The sequence below is a fragment of the Opisthocomus hoazin genome, chromosome 7 (genome assembly GCF_030867145.1).
Source record: "Opisthocomus hoazin isolate bOpiHoa1 chromosome 7, bOpiHoa1.hap1, whole genome shotgun sequence".
Lineage (NCBI taxonomy): Eukaryota > Metazoa > Chordata > Aves > Opisthocomiformes > Opisthocomidae > Opisthocomus > Opisthocomus hoazin.
This window is the reverse complement of record NC_134420.1, coordinates 47527921-47543368: the sequence shown is the minus strand read 5'-3', so window position 1 is coordinate 47543368 and position 15448 is coordinate 47527921. Positions and strand designations below refer to the sequence as shown.

The window sequence follows — 15448 nt, the reverse complement described above, 5'->3', positions numbered from 1 at the left end:
GTGGGAAATTAAGCAAAGTGACCTCATTTATCTAAGTCAACATTAATTCTGGACAGAAGTTTACATGTCACTAGACAACACCAGATTGACATATGACCTCTTGGTATTGCTGCTAAGAGGTTTTCCCTCACGCAGGTAGGCTGTAAGCTGGGAGTCTGCAATGCTATCAGTCACATCTGCATACAGCACTTACATTCATCCAGCCCCAGCTGATAAGCCAGGTTCTGCAGACCACGAACTTTTTCCATCAGGTTAGCTGTAGTTAGGCTCCCCAACTCTAAGAAGAAAGAAAAGCGTGAGTTTTAACATTGGCTGTAGCTCTCTAGTGATGGTTTACCCGTTTACCACTTCACAGAGCACTTTCAAGTCACACTTCGGGCAAGATCTACTTCCACTAAACAGAGTATGTTCAAAATTCAAGCTGATGCCAGCCCCGCTTTTAACACACTAAGGTAATACCAGCTTTCTCTACTGAAGAAGACAGCCATGGACCTGATTCGTACTGTAATCTGCCACCATTGCAATGAGCAACTTGCCCCATATTTTGGAAGTTCCTGTAAGTTCACACTGCTACTTGGACAAGCTACAAAAGACCATGCACGGGAATGGGTTTACCATACATTAATAATATGCATTTAAGCACATTTCTTGCAGCAAGTTGAAGTTAATTTGTCCCACTTTCACTTTGGAACTGTTTATCTGGAATTCACATAAGAGGCAAAACATGCTCAAGGATGTTTACTGCAAACTAATAGCTGTAACATGCAGCAAATCTACACGCCAGCTAGCCCTTCCGTAACCTGCTCGCACAGCCTTACCGCTCAGTCAGAGATCTCAGATCTATGACTGAAGACACATGCATAGGGCATCTCTGAACAAGTCAATTCAGAGGTCTAAGCTGCTCACCAAGTTTGATCAGCTGAGGCCCACCAAAAAACTCATGCCACTTCTCAAACTACAGGAGACACTCACTACTCTTACGCAGTGAAAGACTGGTGAAGAAGGTAACTTTACACTGCTCCAAGCAACTCTTGCACACTTGTTTTGAAAAATCAGCCTGCTCCTGACATCTGCATAAAGCCACTCCTGAGCTGGAGATTCTGCAAACACAAGGGATAGAGGTCTGAGGCCACAGGGCTTACTGGCAGAAGACTCTTGCCTTCAGAAATAAGACAAATCAACAGTATAATTAAAAAAAAAAAACAAACAAAACCAAGTACTTGGGCATCCAGGGCAAAAAAACTCTGAAATAAATACTGAACAACAATGCTTCCCATTCCTTCACGTCCCAAACATTCAAAGAACAAGTGTTTTGTGCCTCTTAAGTAAGTACCAAATTCCCACCTGCTTTGGCAACCTTACTTCCTGCCCACAATGCCCGTACTCACCCTTTAACATATCGATATCATCATTTTCTAATTCAGCCATCCACTTGGGAGGAGAACTTGTAATGGGCTGTGTTGGAAAATAAAAGTTCATACTCAGACAAGTGCATTTTTAGAACTATATGAAAAAGTCTGGCCTCATATTGAAAACTAATTACACTGACAGCAAAAATACGAGAGTTTCAGGTACCCTATAGAGATATTCTTATGTTTAATCTTGTTTCCTAGCTTTGCTGGGACTTTTTAAGAGTTAAAACCAGCACACTACTACCCACAAGTCGAAGACAGTAGGAAAAGTGAGGTCTCCTAAAGCTTAAAGCCTTTTATTTCTGCCAAGGTGTAATTATCACTCACAGAAAGTTGTATAACATATTAAAAAAAAACTATAAAAGATATATTGAAAACAAAGGGATTACTCTAACGTGTACGGAGGCTACTACTGAGACGCTCCACAGAACAAAGACGCAAAGCCCGCAACCGGGAATAGCGGGCCGAGCACCGCGGGGGAGGGGGACGGCGAGCGGCACAGCCGCGGTTACTCACGCTTTTGAAGGAGGCGGCGAACTCGGCAACTCCGGGCACTGGGGAGAGAGAACCAAGGGCAGCGCGGAGTGAGCGCCTCAGCCGCCGCCGGCACCACCTCGACCCCCGCGGCCGAGCCCGGCTGCCCGGGAAGGGAAGGGAAGGGCCGCGGCGGAGCGAGCTCCCCGCCGCTGGCTGAGAGCCGCGGGACCGCTGGACTTACGCTGCTCGGGCCACAGGTCCGGGGAGGCGCGGTCCAGCTTCTCGAAGCTCAGCAGCGAGGCCTCCAGGTCGGTGCCTGCAACAGAGGAGGGGGAGGTGAGGCACGGCCCAGGCCCCGCCGGCAGGACCGGGAGCGGAGCGGTGCCGCTCGCGCCTTACCGTCCGCGGGAGCCGCCATCTTGCCCGCCTCACGTGACGCATCGCCGGTACTCCCGGGACACCACACGCCCCGCCCCCCAGCGCGTGACTCCGCCCTCTCCGAGCCCGGGACGGAGAGGAAAAACAAACTACCCCCGCCCCGAGCCCCACGTGTCGCTCTCGCCGCCACCGCCAGGAGGCGTCGCCGCGGGGCGGCGCTCGGCCAATCCGGGCTCTGATTGCCAGTGGGCGGCTTAGCTCTGGCGGCCAATCCACGGCCCGGCACGGGGGGCGGGGGGACGGGGGGCGGGGGCGACAGGCTGCCGACGGCGATTGGCGGCGGGCCGCGAGGGCCCCGCCGGAGGGAGGCACGGAGCTGGCGAGCCCTGTGAGCGGGAGGCCAATGAGCGCGCGGGGGCGGTGCCTGCGGGCGGGCGGGGGCGGGGCGCGGGGCGAGGGGGCCGCGGTGCAGCGACCCTCGGCCGGGATGGCGGCGGCGGTGGCGCGCGGCGCCTGGGGCGGGCGGCGGCGCGTGGCGCTGAGGGTGAGGCGGCGGCCCCCGGCCCCGCAGCGGCGTCCGGGGCTCGGGGGGGCCGCGGGGCGGGCGGCGGAGGGGGCTCGCGGCCCACCGGGTCCCGGGCGGGGAGCAGCCGGCGGCGGGGGGCGGCTGGGGAGCGGGTGGGTGCCCGCCGGACTCGCGCGGGGGCTCCGGTGGCAGTCGGGAGCCCTGCAGAACCGGGCTGCTCTGTGCTTACCCTCCCGTCCAGCTGCCGCGGAGAGCCGGTGCCCCCTGGATCACCTCAGCCGCCGCCGCCTCCTCGTCCTCCGTGGTGAGTGCCCGTCCCGCGGAGCGGAGCCGGCGGGCGGGGGGAGGCCGCGGGGCCTGGGGGGCCGCCCCGCCCGGGCTGAGGGGAGGCCGCGGGCGGGAGGGCGCGGGAGAGCCCCGGGCGCCGCCGCTGCCCGCCGCAGCCGGGGAAGGCTTCCCTCGGGCCTTCTCCTGTAAGGCCGTCTCTGCCAGCTCAGCTCAGCTCCCCTCGGCTCGGCTCCCCTCGCCGTGGCTCCGGGACGGTGTTCCTGGAGCGAACGTTTGGGCCTGCCCGTGCTCAGCGGGACGGAAGGGAAAAAAGTTCAGTGTCGGGTTTGTTGGACTCCGGAGCTCGGAGCCGCGCCGGGAGCCCCCCGCATCGCTGAGCCCCCCCGCATCGGTGCGTGCGGCCAGGCCTGCCTGGCTCAGCAGGGCCGTGCACCATTAGTTCCGTTAATCACGTCCTGGTTGATTTTCTCCGTGCTCCTTAAGCAGCACGCGTTGTGCTGAATACGTACCAGCCACTTTCCTTTTCCCAATTTTTAGATGTCTTTTACCGTGTGTAATAGCTCTTCAATAAGATCAGCAAAAATGAATATCGAATGCGTGACTAATGATAATGCGTGAAAAAAGATGGTTTCGGGCTGTGTGGACTGGCCTTGTACCATCTGTTTGTGGCAGAGAGAGGATCTAATTTCCTTTGGGCAAGATCAAACAACTTTAACTGTTACGGTGCCTTTTTTCCTCTGGTATCCATGGCTGTACTCTCTCCAAGTTCTGAACAGCTAAATCACAATTCTCCAGATAGTCTGCTTCACTGCAGTCCTTGTTGCCACAGCGGGTTCATTCTCCACAGAAAAAACGTGGTGATCTTATGGAAAAAGTATAGTCAATCTTAGTTCAGCGCTTCCTGGCTTGCTTAAAATATTTTTTCTTTCTATGTGTGATTTTCTAGATATCCCTTTTAAACAATTTGAAAAAAACATAAATTCCATTGCACTGAAATCCACGTGGACCATAAAGCTCTGGAGCGTGTAGGTCCACAGCAGATACGTGGCACTTGGGCTATGGAGTGGCTGATAGCAGTAGGAGTTTGTCATTCTTTAGACCAGCACTAGAATATGTATTCTGACAGTCAGGAAACCAAGGACTTTGTTAGGCTGAGGGAGCTGGGCTTGTTTAACCTGGAGAAGGCTGAGAGGGGATCTTACAAATGCTTATAAATATCCTAAGGGTGGGTGTCAGGAGGATGGGGCCAGATTCTTCAGTAGTGCCCAGCGACAGGACAAGGGGCAATGGGCACAAACTGAAGCACAGGAAGTTCCGTCTGAACATGAGGAAGAACTTCTTCACCCTTGAGGGTGACGGAGCACTGGAACAGGCTGCCCAGAGAGGTTGTGGAGTCTCCTTCTCTGGAGATATTCAAGACCCACCTGGACAAGGTCCTGTGCAGCCTGCTCTAGGTGACCCTGCTTCGGCAGGGGGGTTGGACTAGATGATCCCCAGAGGTCCCTTCCAACCCCTACCATTCTGTGATTCTGTGATACCTGCACTTCTTCCAGGTTCTACAGGGTATGGTGTTTTTGTAGGCACAGACTTCTGCCTCTCTTTCCCAAGTGTAATTCCAGCTACGTAATCATCTGCAACTTTTTTTTTTAACCCACTCCTGGTGTTACCTCCCAAATCAACAGGTCTTGCTTATCTGTTAACAGTCTTACGCTTCTCATCCTAGTCCTGCCTTCTCTGTTTGTCTCAGTTCTCATTGCTGTTCAGTTTTTTGCTGTCATCACTTGTCCAGCCATCCACTTTTGTTTTACTTTTTCTTCCTCTGATCTCTCTCCCTTCATTACACCTTGGATAGCATCTCAATCCTCGTCTCCCTCTCCTAATTCCACTTCTTAATTTCTTCACACTGCTCCTTGATACTTTTTTTTTATGGCCCAGTTCTTTTCATCTCTTGTGTCCCATTTCTGTTCTTCACACGGCAGATCCGTTTCCCCTTCCTCTTATCTGTTCTCCCCAAGCCACTGTTTCATTGCATGATTAACTAGTTCTTGCTTTCTCCTAATTCTCTCCCTACCTCCCAATATCAACTGCTAGTTTCCAGTCTCTTTATTTATGCAGTCCAAATCTCTTTTCCCGAGTGCTACAGTTTTGTTGGTTCTCCAGTGCTAGTTACAGCTTCTGCCACTGCTTTTCCTTTGGTCCTACGTTTACCTCCTTATTCCAATCTTCCCTTTTTTCTCCTCTGCATCTGAGTTGGAATGTTCTGTTCTCCATGCTACCTGCCAGGGCAATCACTGTGAACTCAGCAGATGTAGGTTCCTTGCTCTTAGTTGCAGGCATGGAGACAGTCCAATTTTATGCTTGTAGCTATGAGCTGGAGAGATGAACCAAAGTAGTGGCTTGATGGGAAGGAAACACATAGTACAGTGTGCACTGGGTACGTGGAATTCTCACAAGTGAATTATTAACTGTTTCTTTTGAACTTTTATGAGTTGCAGTTTTTCAGTTTTCTAATTTAGCATACATTGAGCAATTAAGTAGCTTGATATCTTTCTGAACATAAGCATAGTAATGTATTTTTCTATAACTGTTTTTAGAAAGAATTTTGGCCATTTTGGTGTAAAGTAAGAGAAAAATGGGGCAAAGAGCATGAAAAATTTCAGCCTAAGCAGTTAGCTGGCTCTTGCTGTGAATACTGGATCTAGGCTCTCTAATGGGCAGCATAGCAGTAAACGACGAAGGCTTGCCTGTAATAAAGCACACTCGTATTTGGGCACCTTGAGACAAAGATCGCTCACTGGCCAGTGTTTTGTTCTCCACAGCCGACAACGAAACTCTTCATTGATGGGAAGTTTGTTGAGTCCAAAACTACTGAATGGATTGATATCCACAACCCAGTAAGTGAAACGGCCTCAGCTTATATATTAGCAATCATGTGCAACAAGAGTCTGCCTCTGTTCAAGCACTTGGCAAAAGGGAAAAGTACATACATTTCTTGAGAAAGGCTTAGACTTGGAGCTTAAGGTCGATTTAACACAGTTTCTCAGTTTCCTTTTCACATGAAATGTCAGTCTTAGGAAAGCGATGACCTCCTTTATCTCCCCTGTGTAGTAAAACTCTGATCTCCACAAAGGAAGCTTAAACCCTGCTTACATTTTTTTGCTCGTAGAAGGGCTCTGTGATCAGTACATCAAATTTCTGAACGGTTTCTTTCACCCTGTATGTGAAATCAGCTGGGTGTGATTTGATGCCAGCTGAATGTGAAGTCCTGATAGAGTCTGACTTCACTCTCAGACCAAGATAAAAAATTCTGACAGCTGAAGCTCCTCGCTTTTCAGGAGCTTCTATCTGTGAGCCACAATATTCACAGTGAATCTAGAGGCTGGATGCTATGCAGTGCAAAATAATCTTAGAGTTGTAGCACTTGTGCTTGTCTGAGTCCTCCACCAAAGACAAGTGGAAATGAGGTTGCACGCAGAACTCTGACCCTTTTGACCCCTCCAATAAGCATTTGGACAGCGGTTTCTAAAACTTTTCACTATAAAGCCCCATTTTGATTTGCTTTGTGGAAGTGATCAGAGCAGCAAGCCGTGTTCATGAAGCTCATTTGGTCTCTATGTGGCGACCGATGTTCTTGTTTGATTTTGTTTCTCTTGAGTAGTTTCTCTCTTAGTGATGTACCTGGTGTTTTTGTCATGTCAAAGCAGACTTAATTTTTAAGAGAGCATTAGAAGGAGGTTTAACTGGCAAAGACAAGCTTTTAAAATTAAAATACTGTAGAAATAAGGTTGCTCATAAAAATCTCACTTTGGCCCAGTGGTCTAGGTAAACTAACATCAGTGCCAACTGCACAGTCATGTTCTGCTTTTTTCAAAGGAACCTTGCCTCATTTAATGTGCAAGAGGGACAGCAGATGAGTCAAGATGATGCAGAGGCAAAAGACCACAGTCCACAGAAATCTTTGCCTTATACTCTCTAGAACTTGCAGGGTAGACAAGTCACTTCAGCTCCATCAGCACTGCATTTGCAGCTTTCTGGGTGCCTAATTTGAGATGTGTGGAGTGCAGGTTTTCAGTGCTATTCCAGCTGTAGCCCAGGCCTTTTGTGTGCACCAAGGAAGGAGTCTCTTGTGCTCTCCCCTCACAAGTACAGCTCCTTGCAGAGCAAGGACATTAGGTGTGTGGTGTGAATGGACCAGTGAATGGTTGGCAGGGACAGCTGGAAAAAGTGAGTTTTGATGCAGTTTGTTTTCTCCTTCAGGCCACAAATGAAGTGGTCGGCCGTGTACCAAAAGCCACAGCCAGTGAGATGGAAGCAGCTGTGGCTTCTTGCAAAAAGGCTTTTTGGAACTGGTCAGAAACATCTGTTTTGAGTCGCCAGCAAATCTTCCTGCGTTATCAGCAACTCATCAAAGACAATCTGGTGAGACGTCACGACTGCGGGTGATAGCTATTGCTGAATGCATTGCAGTTGACTTTAGGAATTAAACTGAGAGACTCAGGGTTTACTGTATTCTCGATGAGGCATTGTCGCTATGATTGAGGAGACAAGTGAGATGCTGTCGTAGAGAAGTGCAGCAAAGTACTCTCCAAGCAAATGGGGACAGAGAGGCAGTGCTGCTTAGGGAATATTATTCTGCATTTGTTTCTTTACCAATAAGCCACGAGAGGAACTTTCAGCCTTGATGCAGAAAGTGCCAATTGACAAAGTCAAGTGGGTCAAGAATGCTACTATGACTTTGGATTCTCCAGATTGCTTTTTTTGTGTGTCTGTGGTGTGACACATGAAAACTGTAGAATATAAGCCAGCCCACAGCTGCTTTTTCTAAAATGTCACCTGTGTGCCTTATTGGCTTCTTATCTACAAGGAGCAAATCAATCAGTGTAGGCTTCCCAGGTTCTACTCAGTCTTCATTGTGATTTTCAACTCCCAGTTAAACCCTCTCATCTCTGCACCCTGTTTCACAGGCAGGCGCTTTTCTAACATTCATAAACTTCATGTTTTCTGTTTTCAGAAAGAAATTTCAAAACTCATCACCTTTGAACAAGGGAAGACCCTGGCTGATGCTGAGGGAGATGTGTTCCGAGGCCTCCGTAAGCTGCTGGCTCCTCCTATTAAAAAAGGGGCTTTGAGAACCTATAGGAAGGGCGGAGGTCTCCTGAGCAACTGATTGCTCTGGGAGTCTGTACGTGTAGCTGCCTTCACAGACTTTTCCTTCTTCTAAAAGAAAAGGGGCAATTATAACTCTAACCTGAAAAGTTCCCTTAGATTGAGTTACCCTAAGTCACTTCCAAGTTGTTAGATCCTTCCTTTTGCTAGGAGTGACTACAGATTGCTGTAAAGGGGTAAGAACTTCTCACTTCTGCTCAGATGTCTAAGTTTGAGTCCCAGGTGGTACACTAATACTGCACCTGTGCTCTGTTACTGGGGCTGTTGTGTCTGTGCTCCCATCACAATGACATAAAATACACGCAAGAGAGAATCTTTTCACAATGAGCTCACAGTGCTTGGCAGAGCAAAGGTGTTTTCTGGAGCACAATGAGTTTTAAGTTGTGGGAAAAGAGGCTGGAGGAAAGACTTGGGTCAAGGCAGTGGTGAGAAGGGAGTTTGGGGGCTGATTATTAACAGATCATCCAGTGGCCTATTGCGCTTTCTGCTGCAGAGGTGGTTGAACATGCTTGCAGCGTGACATCCCTCATACTGGGAGAGACCATGCCCTCCATCACTAAAGACATGGACACTTACACCTACCGTCTGCCTCTCGGTGTGTGTGCTGGGATTGCACCCTTCAATTTCCCAGCCATGATTCCTCTTTGGATGTTCCCCATGGCTATGGTTTGTGGAAACACCTTCTTGATGAAACCCTCTGAGCGTGTACCAGGAGCACTCATGTTCCTTGCCAAGCTGTTTCAGGACGCTGGTGCCCCCGATGGGACCCTGAATATCATCCATGGACAGCATGAAGGTAATAATGGACCTTGGGAGATGGCTGGAGTGTCTCTGTTGTGGTGTATATTCAGTGGAAGTACTAAGTAAGATGGAGAGTCTGATCCTACTGCTGTTGGATAGGTTTGGACAGATGCGTCAGCCCTCTTGATGGAGGCGACTAGGAGATTTTCTGCCATCTTGAACCAAATCTTTCAGGACATATGGTTGACAAAATTTTGGGGGCTGGGGTCAGAGTTCCCAAGGCACGTAAGTGCTCAAATTCTATTTAGCAACCTAAGCTCCAACTGAAATAAGTAGATAAATCATCTTGATTTCACAGGGAAGCCTAAGCAAGAATTAAATGCCTCACTGAATGTCAGTGGATGCCAGTATTTTAGCTCCTAATGTGATGTTTTCCACAGCACACAAGTACCATCAGAACATGAGGCTACAAACAGACAACAGTAACTTCACCATCGCTCAGGCACCTTGGGAGATGCCCAGAGTGTGAAGAGATGGCAGAGGGCCAGGTGTGTGAGCACAGGGGCAGGTGTATACATGCTGAGAAATTAGTGGAGACGTGCATGGAGAGACAGCAGGGAAATTCAAATGTAGGAAACACAGAGGCAGGAATTTCAACAGGAAGAAAGATATGTAGGTTTAGCACTGTGGGGACGGGGACAGGGGGAAGCATTTGTGCACCACAGTATATAATGTATTATTTCCTATTTGAAGCTGTGAATTTCATTTGTGACCATCCGGATATCAGAGCAATCAGCTTTGTGGGATCTAATCAAGCTGGCGAGTACATCTATGAGAGAGGATCCCGGAATGGCAAGAGAGTCCAGGCCAACATGGTAATGCCTCTGAATGGAGCTCACTTCAGCACATAGACTGCCTCTGTCTCCTGCGAATGTTAAGAGAGACCACGCCACGCAGCAGCAGAAGCTGACTTTGCTACTGATAGTTAAGTGATGAGGCTGCCCGTCTTGCCAGCCTGTTGGTAGCAGAGTTGTAGCTACTATGAAGATGTTGCCAGAAGCTAGAGAAGCAGTGGTCTGGGGTGGTTAATGATGGGAGACTGTGTATGTGTCGTGTTTCAGGGAGCCAAGAACCATGGTGTGGTGATGCCTGACGCCAATAAAGAGAACACCTTGAACCAGCTGGTTGGAGCTGCTTTTGGAGCAGCTGGCCAACGCTGCATGGCCCTGTCTACAGCAATTCTAGTGGGAGAAGCTCAGAAATGGCTGCCAGAGCTTGTGGACAGAGCCAAAAATCTACGTGTGAATGCAGGTACAGACCGTGATAATTTCTTACCAGGTACTTCACTTCTGTACAACTGTAGCTTTTTAGGTCAGTGTATCTGCCGTACGATGGTGTGTCCCTCGGAGCTATTGGCACCATAGGTTTGATGTGTAGGGGTAGGAGCTAGCAGATTGTCTGGGAACACAGCCCTAGAGCTGGAGTTAGGAATATGTCGGAAGGCTTGGTAGTGATGCAAGGTTTACAGGATAGGGTTTTAAGTGGAGTTTTGAGGTTATGTCCTACCATTTGTATAGCAACCTCACTTAGAGATCCTTCTGTTTTGTAGTAAGCATGCAATAAAAAGGAAAAATGGAAACAAGTACTTTGGAAAAAAAATGACTGTTATTAATCCTAGGAGTACTATCTTTTATTTATGTTCAATAAAGTCCTGCAAAGGGGAAACATTTCCATCCTGAGAAGAATCTATTGTTGAATTTTGGCTTCCCAGTGGTCTAAAATTATGCTTATACTTACGACTTCTCTTGTTTGTTGATTATGAGAATTGCAGGCTATTACTCCTGTTCATTAATGTCTCAAATCTGTGTTCCTGATGTTCAGAAACATCAGGATTTTCAGATTTTTCCTGCCAGTGTGGTTATCTCCATGATGCCTGTGAAGAGGAAGCTGTCAGGGTTAAAAGCTTGGTGTCTCTGCCTGTTCACAGGAGACCAGCCTGGAGCAGATCTAGGGCCTCTAATCAGTCCCCAAGCTAAGGAACGGGTTTGCCGTCTGATTGAGGCAGGAGTAAAAGAAGGTGCCAGCCTTCTTCTGGATGGACGTAACATCAAAGTGAAGGGCTATGAAAATGGGAATTTTGTTGGACCAACAATCCTTGCCAAGGTCAAGGTAAGATGACCAGAACCAGCGCTTCTTAGTGTATATTGCAGGGTCAGTTGAAGAATGAGTTGTCCAGATCAGTCAGTAATCAATAAACACCAGGTAGAAAGCCCGTAAATGGCTCAGCCTTCCCTTGCACAATTCCCATGAAGTGCCCATTGTAATGCTGCTGTGGAGGCTATAAAAGGATTCGCAGTAGTGCAGCATACTCGGAGTGAGGTCAATGATCTTAACTTGAACGGAGCGCAGCCAATCAAAAGAAGGTATGGGCAGTTTGTACTGCGTTAAACTAAATGTCCTTCAAGCATAGCGTACTATCTGTAGTGAGGGCCAGCAGCAAATGCCGAGGAAGAGTATGATGAACAGCCAAACTTGCAATTTTCCTTCTTCTGTTATACATTCCTGCAGTTTGCAATTTAAGGACTTGCAGAAAAGTTAAATATTTGTGGAAATCTTTGTGCAAATAATATAGGATAAGGTACAAAGTCTGTTTGTTGTTGAATATATTCACAACTTCATTGACTCAGCCTCTCAATATAATGCATCGTGTGCAAAAGATGGACACTACTGTGGGGGAATATTCTTTACCAGGCACACATCCATGTGAGTGTTCATAGCTAAATTCATTGGTTTGTGTTTATGCAATTAGCTGGTCTGATTTCCTTAATGTTTAAGTATTCAGTTCATCATGGGCCTTTTAGTGAGTGATTCCATGGTAGCAAACCAATCTCAATACTTCTGCTATTGTACTTTGTATTCTTAGGATTTTATTGATTTTATGCTATTATGTAATTCAGTCTTTTAATCTAGTTCAGAATTTCCTTGCCTTATTTTTATTAAACATCTTAAAATACATCACTTTCCTGTGATGTGTCATAAATAGTTGTGTATTCAAAAATGAAAGTTTCACTTTGCAATTCTTAGTTTTCTTACACAGTGGTTAATCATAGAATCATAGTTTGGGTTGGAAGGGACCTTTAAAGGTCATCTAGCCCAACACCTCTGCAATGAGCAGGGACATCTTCAGCTAGATCAGGTTGCTCAGAGCCCTGTCCAACCTGACCTTCAGTATTTCCAGGAAGGGGACATCTACCACCTCTCTGGGCAACCTGTGACAGTGTTTCTCCACCCTCATTGTAAAAAAATTCTTCCTTATATTGTCTAAATCTGCCCTCTTTTAGTTTAAAACCGTTAGCCCTTGTCCTATCACAACAGGCCCTGCTTAAAAGTTTGTCCCCGTCTTTCATATAAGCCCCCTTTAAGTACTGAAAGGCTGCAGTAAGGTCTTCCCAGCGCCTTCTCTTCTCCAAGGTGAACAACCCCAGCTCTCTCAGCCTTCTTCATATGTTAAGCCACGTAAAACTTAGAACTTGTCAAATTAATGTTTTGTAGTTTGCTGTACTAGGTATTACTGATTAAAGTACTCTCCAGCTGGTGTTCTTGTATTTGTCAGATATTGCTAATTATCAGATATAAATCCTGGACACTGAATTGAAAAGGATAGCGGGTTCTAGTCACTTTGTCAACAAGAACTGAAGTAAACTATCCTGAATTAATCCCAGTCTTAATCAGCCTTGGTCAGAGTAGACCTGTCAGTGAGGTTAGGCAGGCTTTAAAAGCAGAAAGGGCTCTGGAGATGAAAAGTGGTACCCTCTTTAGTGGACTAGATAGATGGCAGGGCATGGGACATGGTGGAAAGGCACAGAGGACTGAAGGATGGCCTGTGGCAATGCAGTATGATGGGTGATCCTAGGAATATCCTGGTCATTAGCAGCATGTGTGTTTATTATATCCTATTTCCTAGAATATTTTTATTATATCTTATATACAAGCTGCTTTTTTCTGTTGTCTCGGCAGCCAAACATGAGTTGCTATAAGGAGGAAATCTTTGGGCCCGTCTTAGTGGTTCTGGAAGCGGACACTTTGGATGATGCCATTGAGATGGTGAACAATAACCCCTATGGAAATGGGACTGCAATCTTCACTACCAATGGAGCCACAGCTCGGAAATATTCTCACTTAGTAGATGTGGGGCAGGTATGTTCAAGCTAGAATTGTTGCTATTAGTGCTCACCGTTTACAGTGGGTAGCCATCCAGCTGTAGTCACTACTCACTGACTACTCAGCCAACAGTAACCAGCCTCAGATTTAAGGAAACAAAATACAGTAGCTTTTGGAGAGTGCTCTGCAATCTGCTACTTCTTGTCATTAATATGGCAGTTTTCATTTGGTTTAGGTGGGTGTCAACGTTCCAATCCCAGTACCTCTGCCCATGTTCTCTTTCACTGGCTCCCGCGCTTCTTTCAGAGGAGACACCAATTTCTATGGCAAGCAGGTAACTTACTGATGCACAGTACTCTATTGGGTGGAATTGCGATAAATCACATTATAAATGGCAATGGGAGATGGTCATCAGACCTCATTAGTAAGGAGACTTTGAAGCCATCTCAACCAGGAAACTGAAGACCAGCCAGTGATCACAGCCACCATAATGCATGGTACAATAGCCAATTTCCTTTTCTTAAATATAAAAAAGCAAGTCTTTTTTTAGGAGATTTGAGAAGGGAGCAACAACTAAGTAGCAAGCTTTCTCACAGAACCAGAATCTTTGGGGAACTGGCAGAAGGACAGGCTGACTGGAGTTACTCCCACAGAGGAAAACTGAACCCTCTGTATGTAAAGCAAAAACTGTCTGACACGCCACTAGCGCAGACCTGAAGAATTCATAAAGCCAAACAGCTGATAGTGGTGTCTCTCCTTTCTTTCCCACAGGGCGTGCAGTTCTACACACAGCTGAAAACTATCATTTCTCAATGGAAAGAGGAAGATGCCACTGTTACCAAGCCTGCTGTGGTTATGCCAACCATGGGAAACTAAATCAGCCTTTATAGACGCTGTTCCTGGTGCCCTTCTCCTTCTATGCTGCACTTTCCAGCTCTGTCCTGACTATCACTATTTCCTTGGGAATGAACAGAAAGCTCCACTTTCTCAAGGGCCTCTGTTTCTGTGCAGATCAGGCAGGCTCATGTAACATACAGTCTGGGTTTTCTGTTGCTGTCAGTGTTATTTGGCTGGCCGAACTAATTTTTTTTACTACAACCTATCACACATGAAACAACTTTATCTAATTGAAAGGGCAGACAGTGACATTGGTCGTAATTTGTATTTCTTTCCAGACCCTCTGAACTTGAACATTACTCTGGTTTCCACTTCAATGTCTTTAGCCTTTGTGACTCACTCCTGACTGCGTCGTGTAGCAGTTTTCTTTACCTGTTTTTCTTACATATTAAGATTTTGAGTTCACCTTACTCAAGTACGAGTACTCATTTTGAGTGACATAACTGGGACAGCTTGGGTGTCTCACAAAAGTCACTTTACATACAATGAAGACAGCAAGTTTGGGAGTTGAAAATATCAGTCTTTCATCCATTGAGCAGTTTCCAAAACACTTGGGAAGCAGCTTTCTAAGGATTTTTCAGGAAAGCGTATCTGATTGCTTGTCTGAGGATGAAAGAAATCCCTGTATGGTACAGTGACCTTCACTGTGCCTCTGACAGCTTGAGAACTTCTGTTCCTGTCGTGCATGTGGCTTGTATTCTCCAGCTTGCCATCAATTCCGTTATACCTGAAAGTTGTTTGGTGCCTTCTTACTGTGCTGACGGAGACATGCCTAAAGGCCCTGTAACACAGTGAAACTGTGGAAGCAGAAACATAAGCCTGTGTATGTATCTTCACGTCACAGCATCGTGTGGGTCTGGATGGAAGGGAGGGTAAGTAGACAGGTTAGCAGGAAGAAAGAACACATTTTTTTAATCACAAAGCAGCCAGGCCCATTCTGTTGGTTTCTTTTCCTGACTACAGCTGTGTTTCTTGTGCTGATTGATTGACTCCTTGTCACATTTGCTCAAACACAGTCATGTTCTCTAGGGACTGCAGGTCCCATTACTAGAGAAGGATAAGACTTGGTATACTCTGTTTTTACGAATCTTTGCATTTGGAGCTGAAGAGCCTATATTTTTGTTCCTGGTTCCTGGAAGATAATGCAGGGAACTCATTCAAGCACCCATGGAAAACAGTGTTATTCTAATGATTGTAACCATTACTTGTTCTGATTAAACAACCTAAATGTGAACACTTTGTATCCTGCCTTCTGGTAAAGATACGTTGTAACTGACAGTTATGTATTAGTGCAGTTGCTGTGGATTCATTAATGTTTGTATCTTACTTTTTTCCTCTGCTGTACTCTAGAGGGAAATTCTCACTTTGCAATTTTATTACAAATTAAAAACATGCTAATACA

The 15448-nt window shown here is 46.8% G+C and overlaps 2 protein-coding genes across 7 annotated transcripts in view; one reads left to right on the top strand and one right to left on the bottom strand.

The window, feature by feature from the left end:
* LIN52 (lin-52 DREAM MuvB core complex component) overlaps positions 1 to 2473 on the bottom strand; it is a 49905-nt gene extending 47432 nt beyond the window's left edge. Inside the window, exons 1-6 of one of the 6 annotated variants that reach the window (XR_012764557.1) lie at positions 2289 to 2473; positions 2131 to 2205; positions 1929 to 1966; positions 1389 to 1455; positions 973 to 1100; positions 194 to 277 (exon numbers count right to left, since the gene is read on the bottom strand). Coding sequence is in view for 4 of the 6 variants with exons in the window: in XM_075426479.1 (XP_075282594.1) it covers positions 194 to 277; positions 1389 to 1455; positions 1929 to 1966; positions 2131 to 2205; positions 2289 to 2307 (283 nt within the window). In the remaining 2 variants the exon portion in view is untranslated. The remainder of the gene's footprint in view (positions 1 to 193; positions 278 to 972; positions 1101 to 1388; positions 1456 to 1928; positions 1967 to 2130; positions 2206 to 2288) is intronic. The other 5 variants (XR_012764558.1, XM_075426479.1, XM_075426476.1 and 2 more) reach the window with 5 other exon arrangements.
* A 268-nt stretch (positions 2474 to 2741) lies between these two features.
* Positions 2742 to 15448, top strand: ALDH6A1 (aldehyde dehydrogenase 6 family member A1). The gene is made up of 12 exons (XM_075425517.1): positions 2742 to 2811; positions 3035 to 3097; positions 5901 to 5975; positions 7339 to 7500; positions 8093 to 8171; positions 8741 to 9043; positions 9742 to 9863; positions 10110 to 10299; positions 10976 to 11157; positions 13006 to 13185; positions 13385 to 13483; positions 13921 to 15448. The coding sequence occupies exons 1-12, from the start codon at positions 2755 to 2757 to the stop codon at positions 14023 to 14025; spliced, it is 1617 nt and encodes a 538-aa protein (XP_075281632.1). The 5' UTR covers positions 2742 to 2754; the 3' UTR covers positions 14026 to 15448.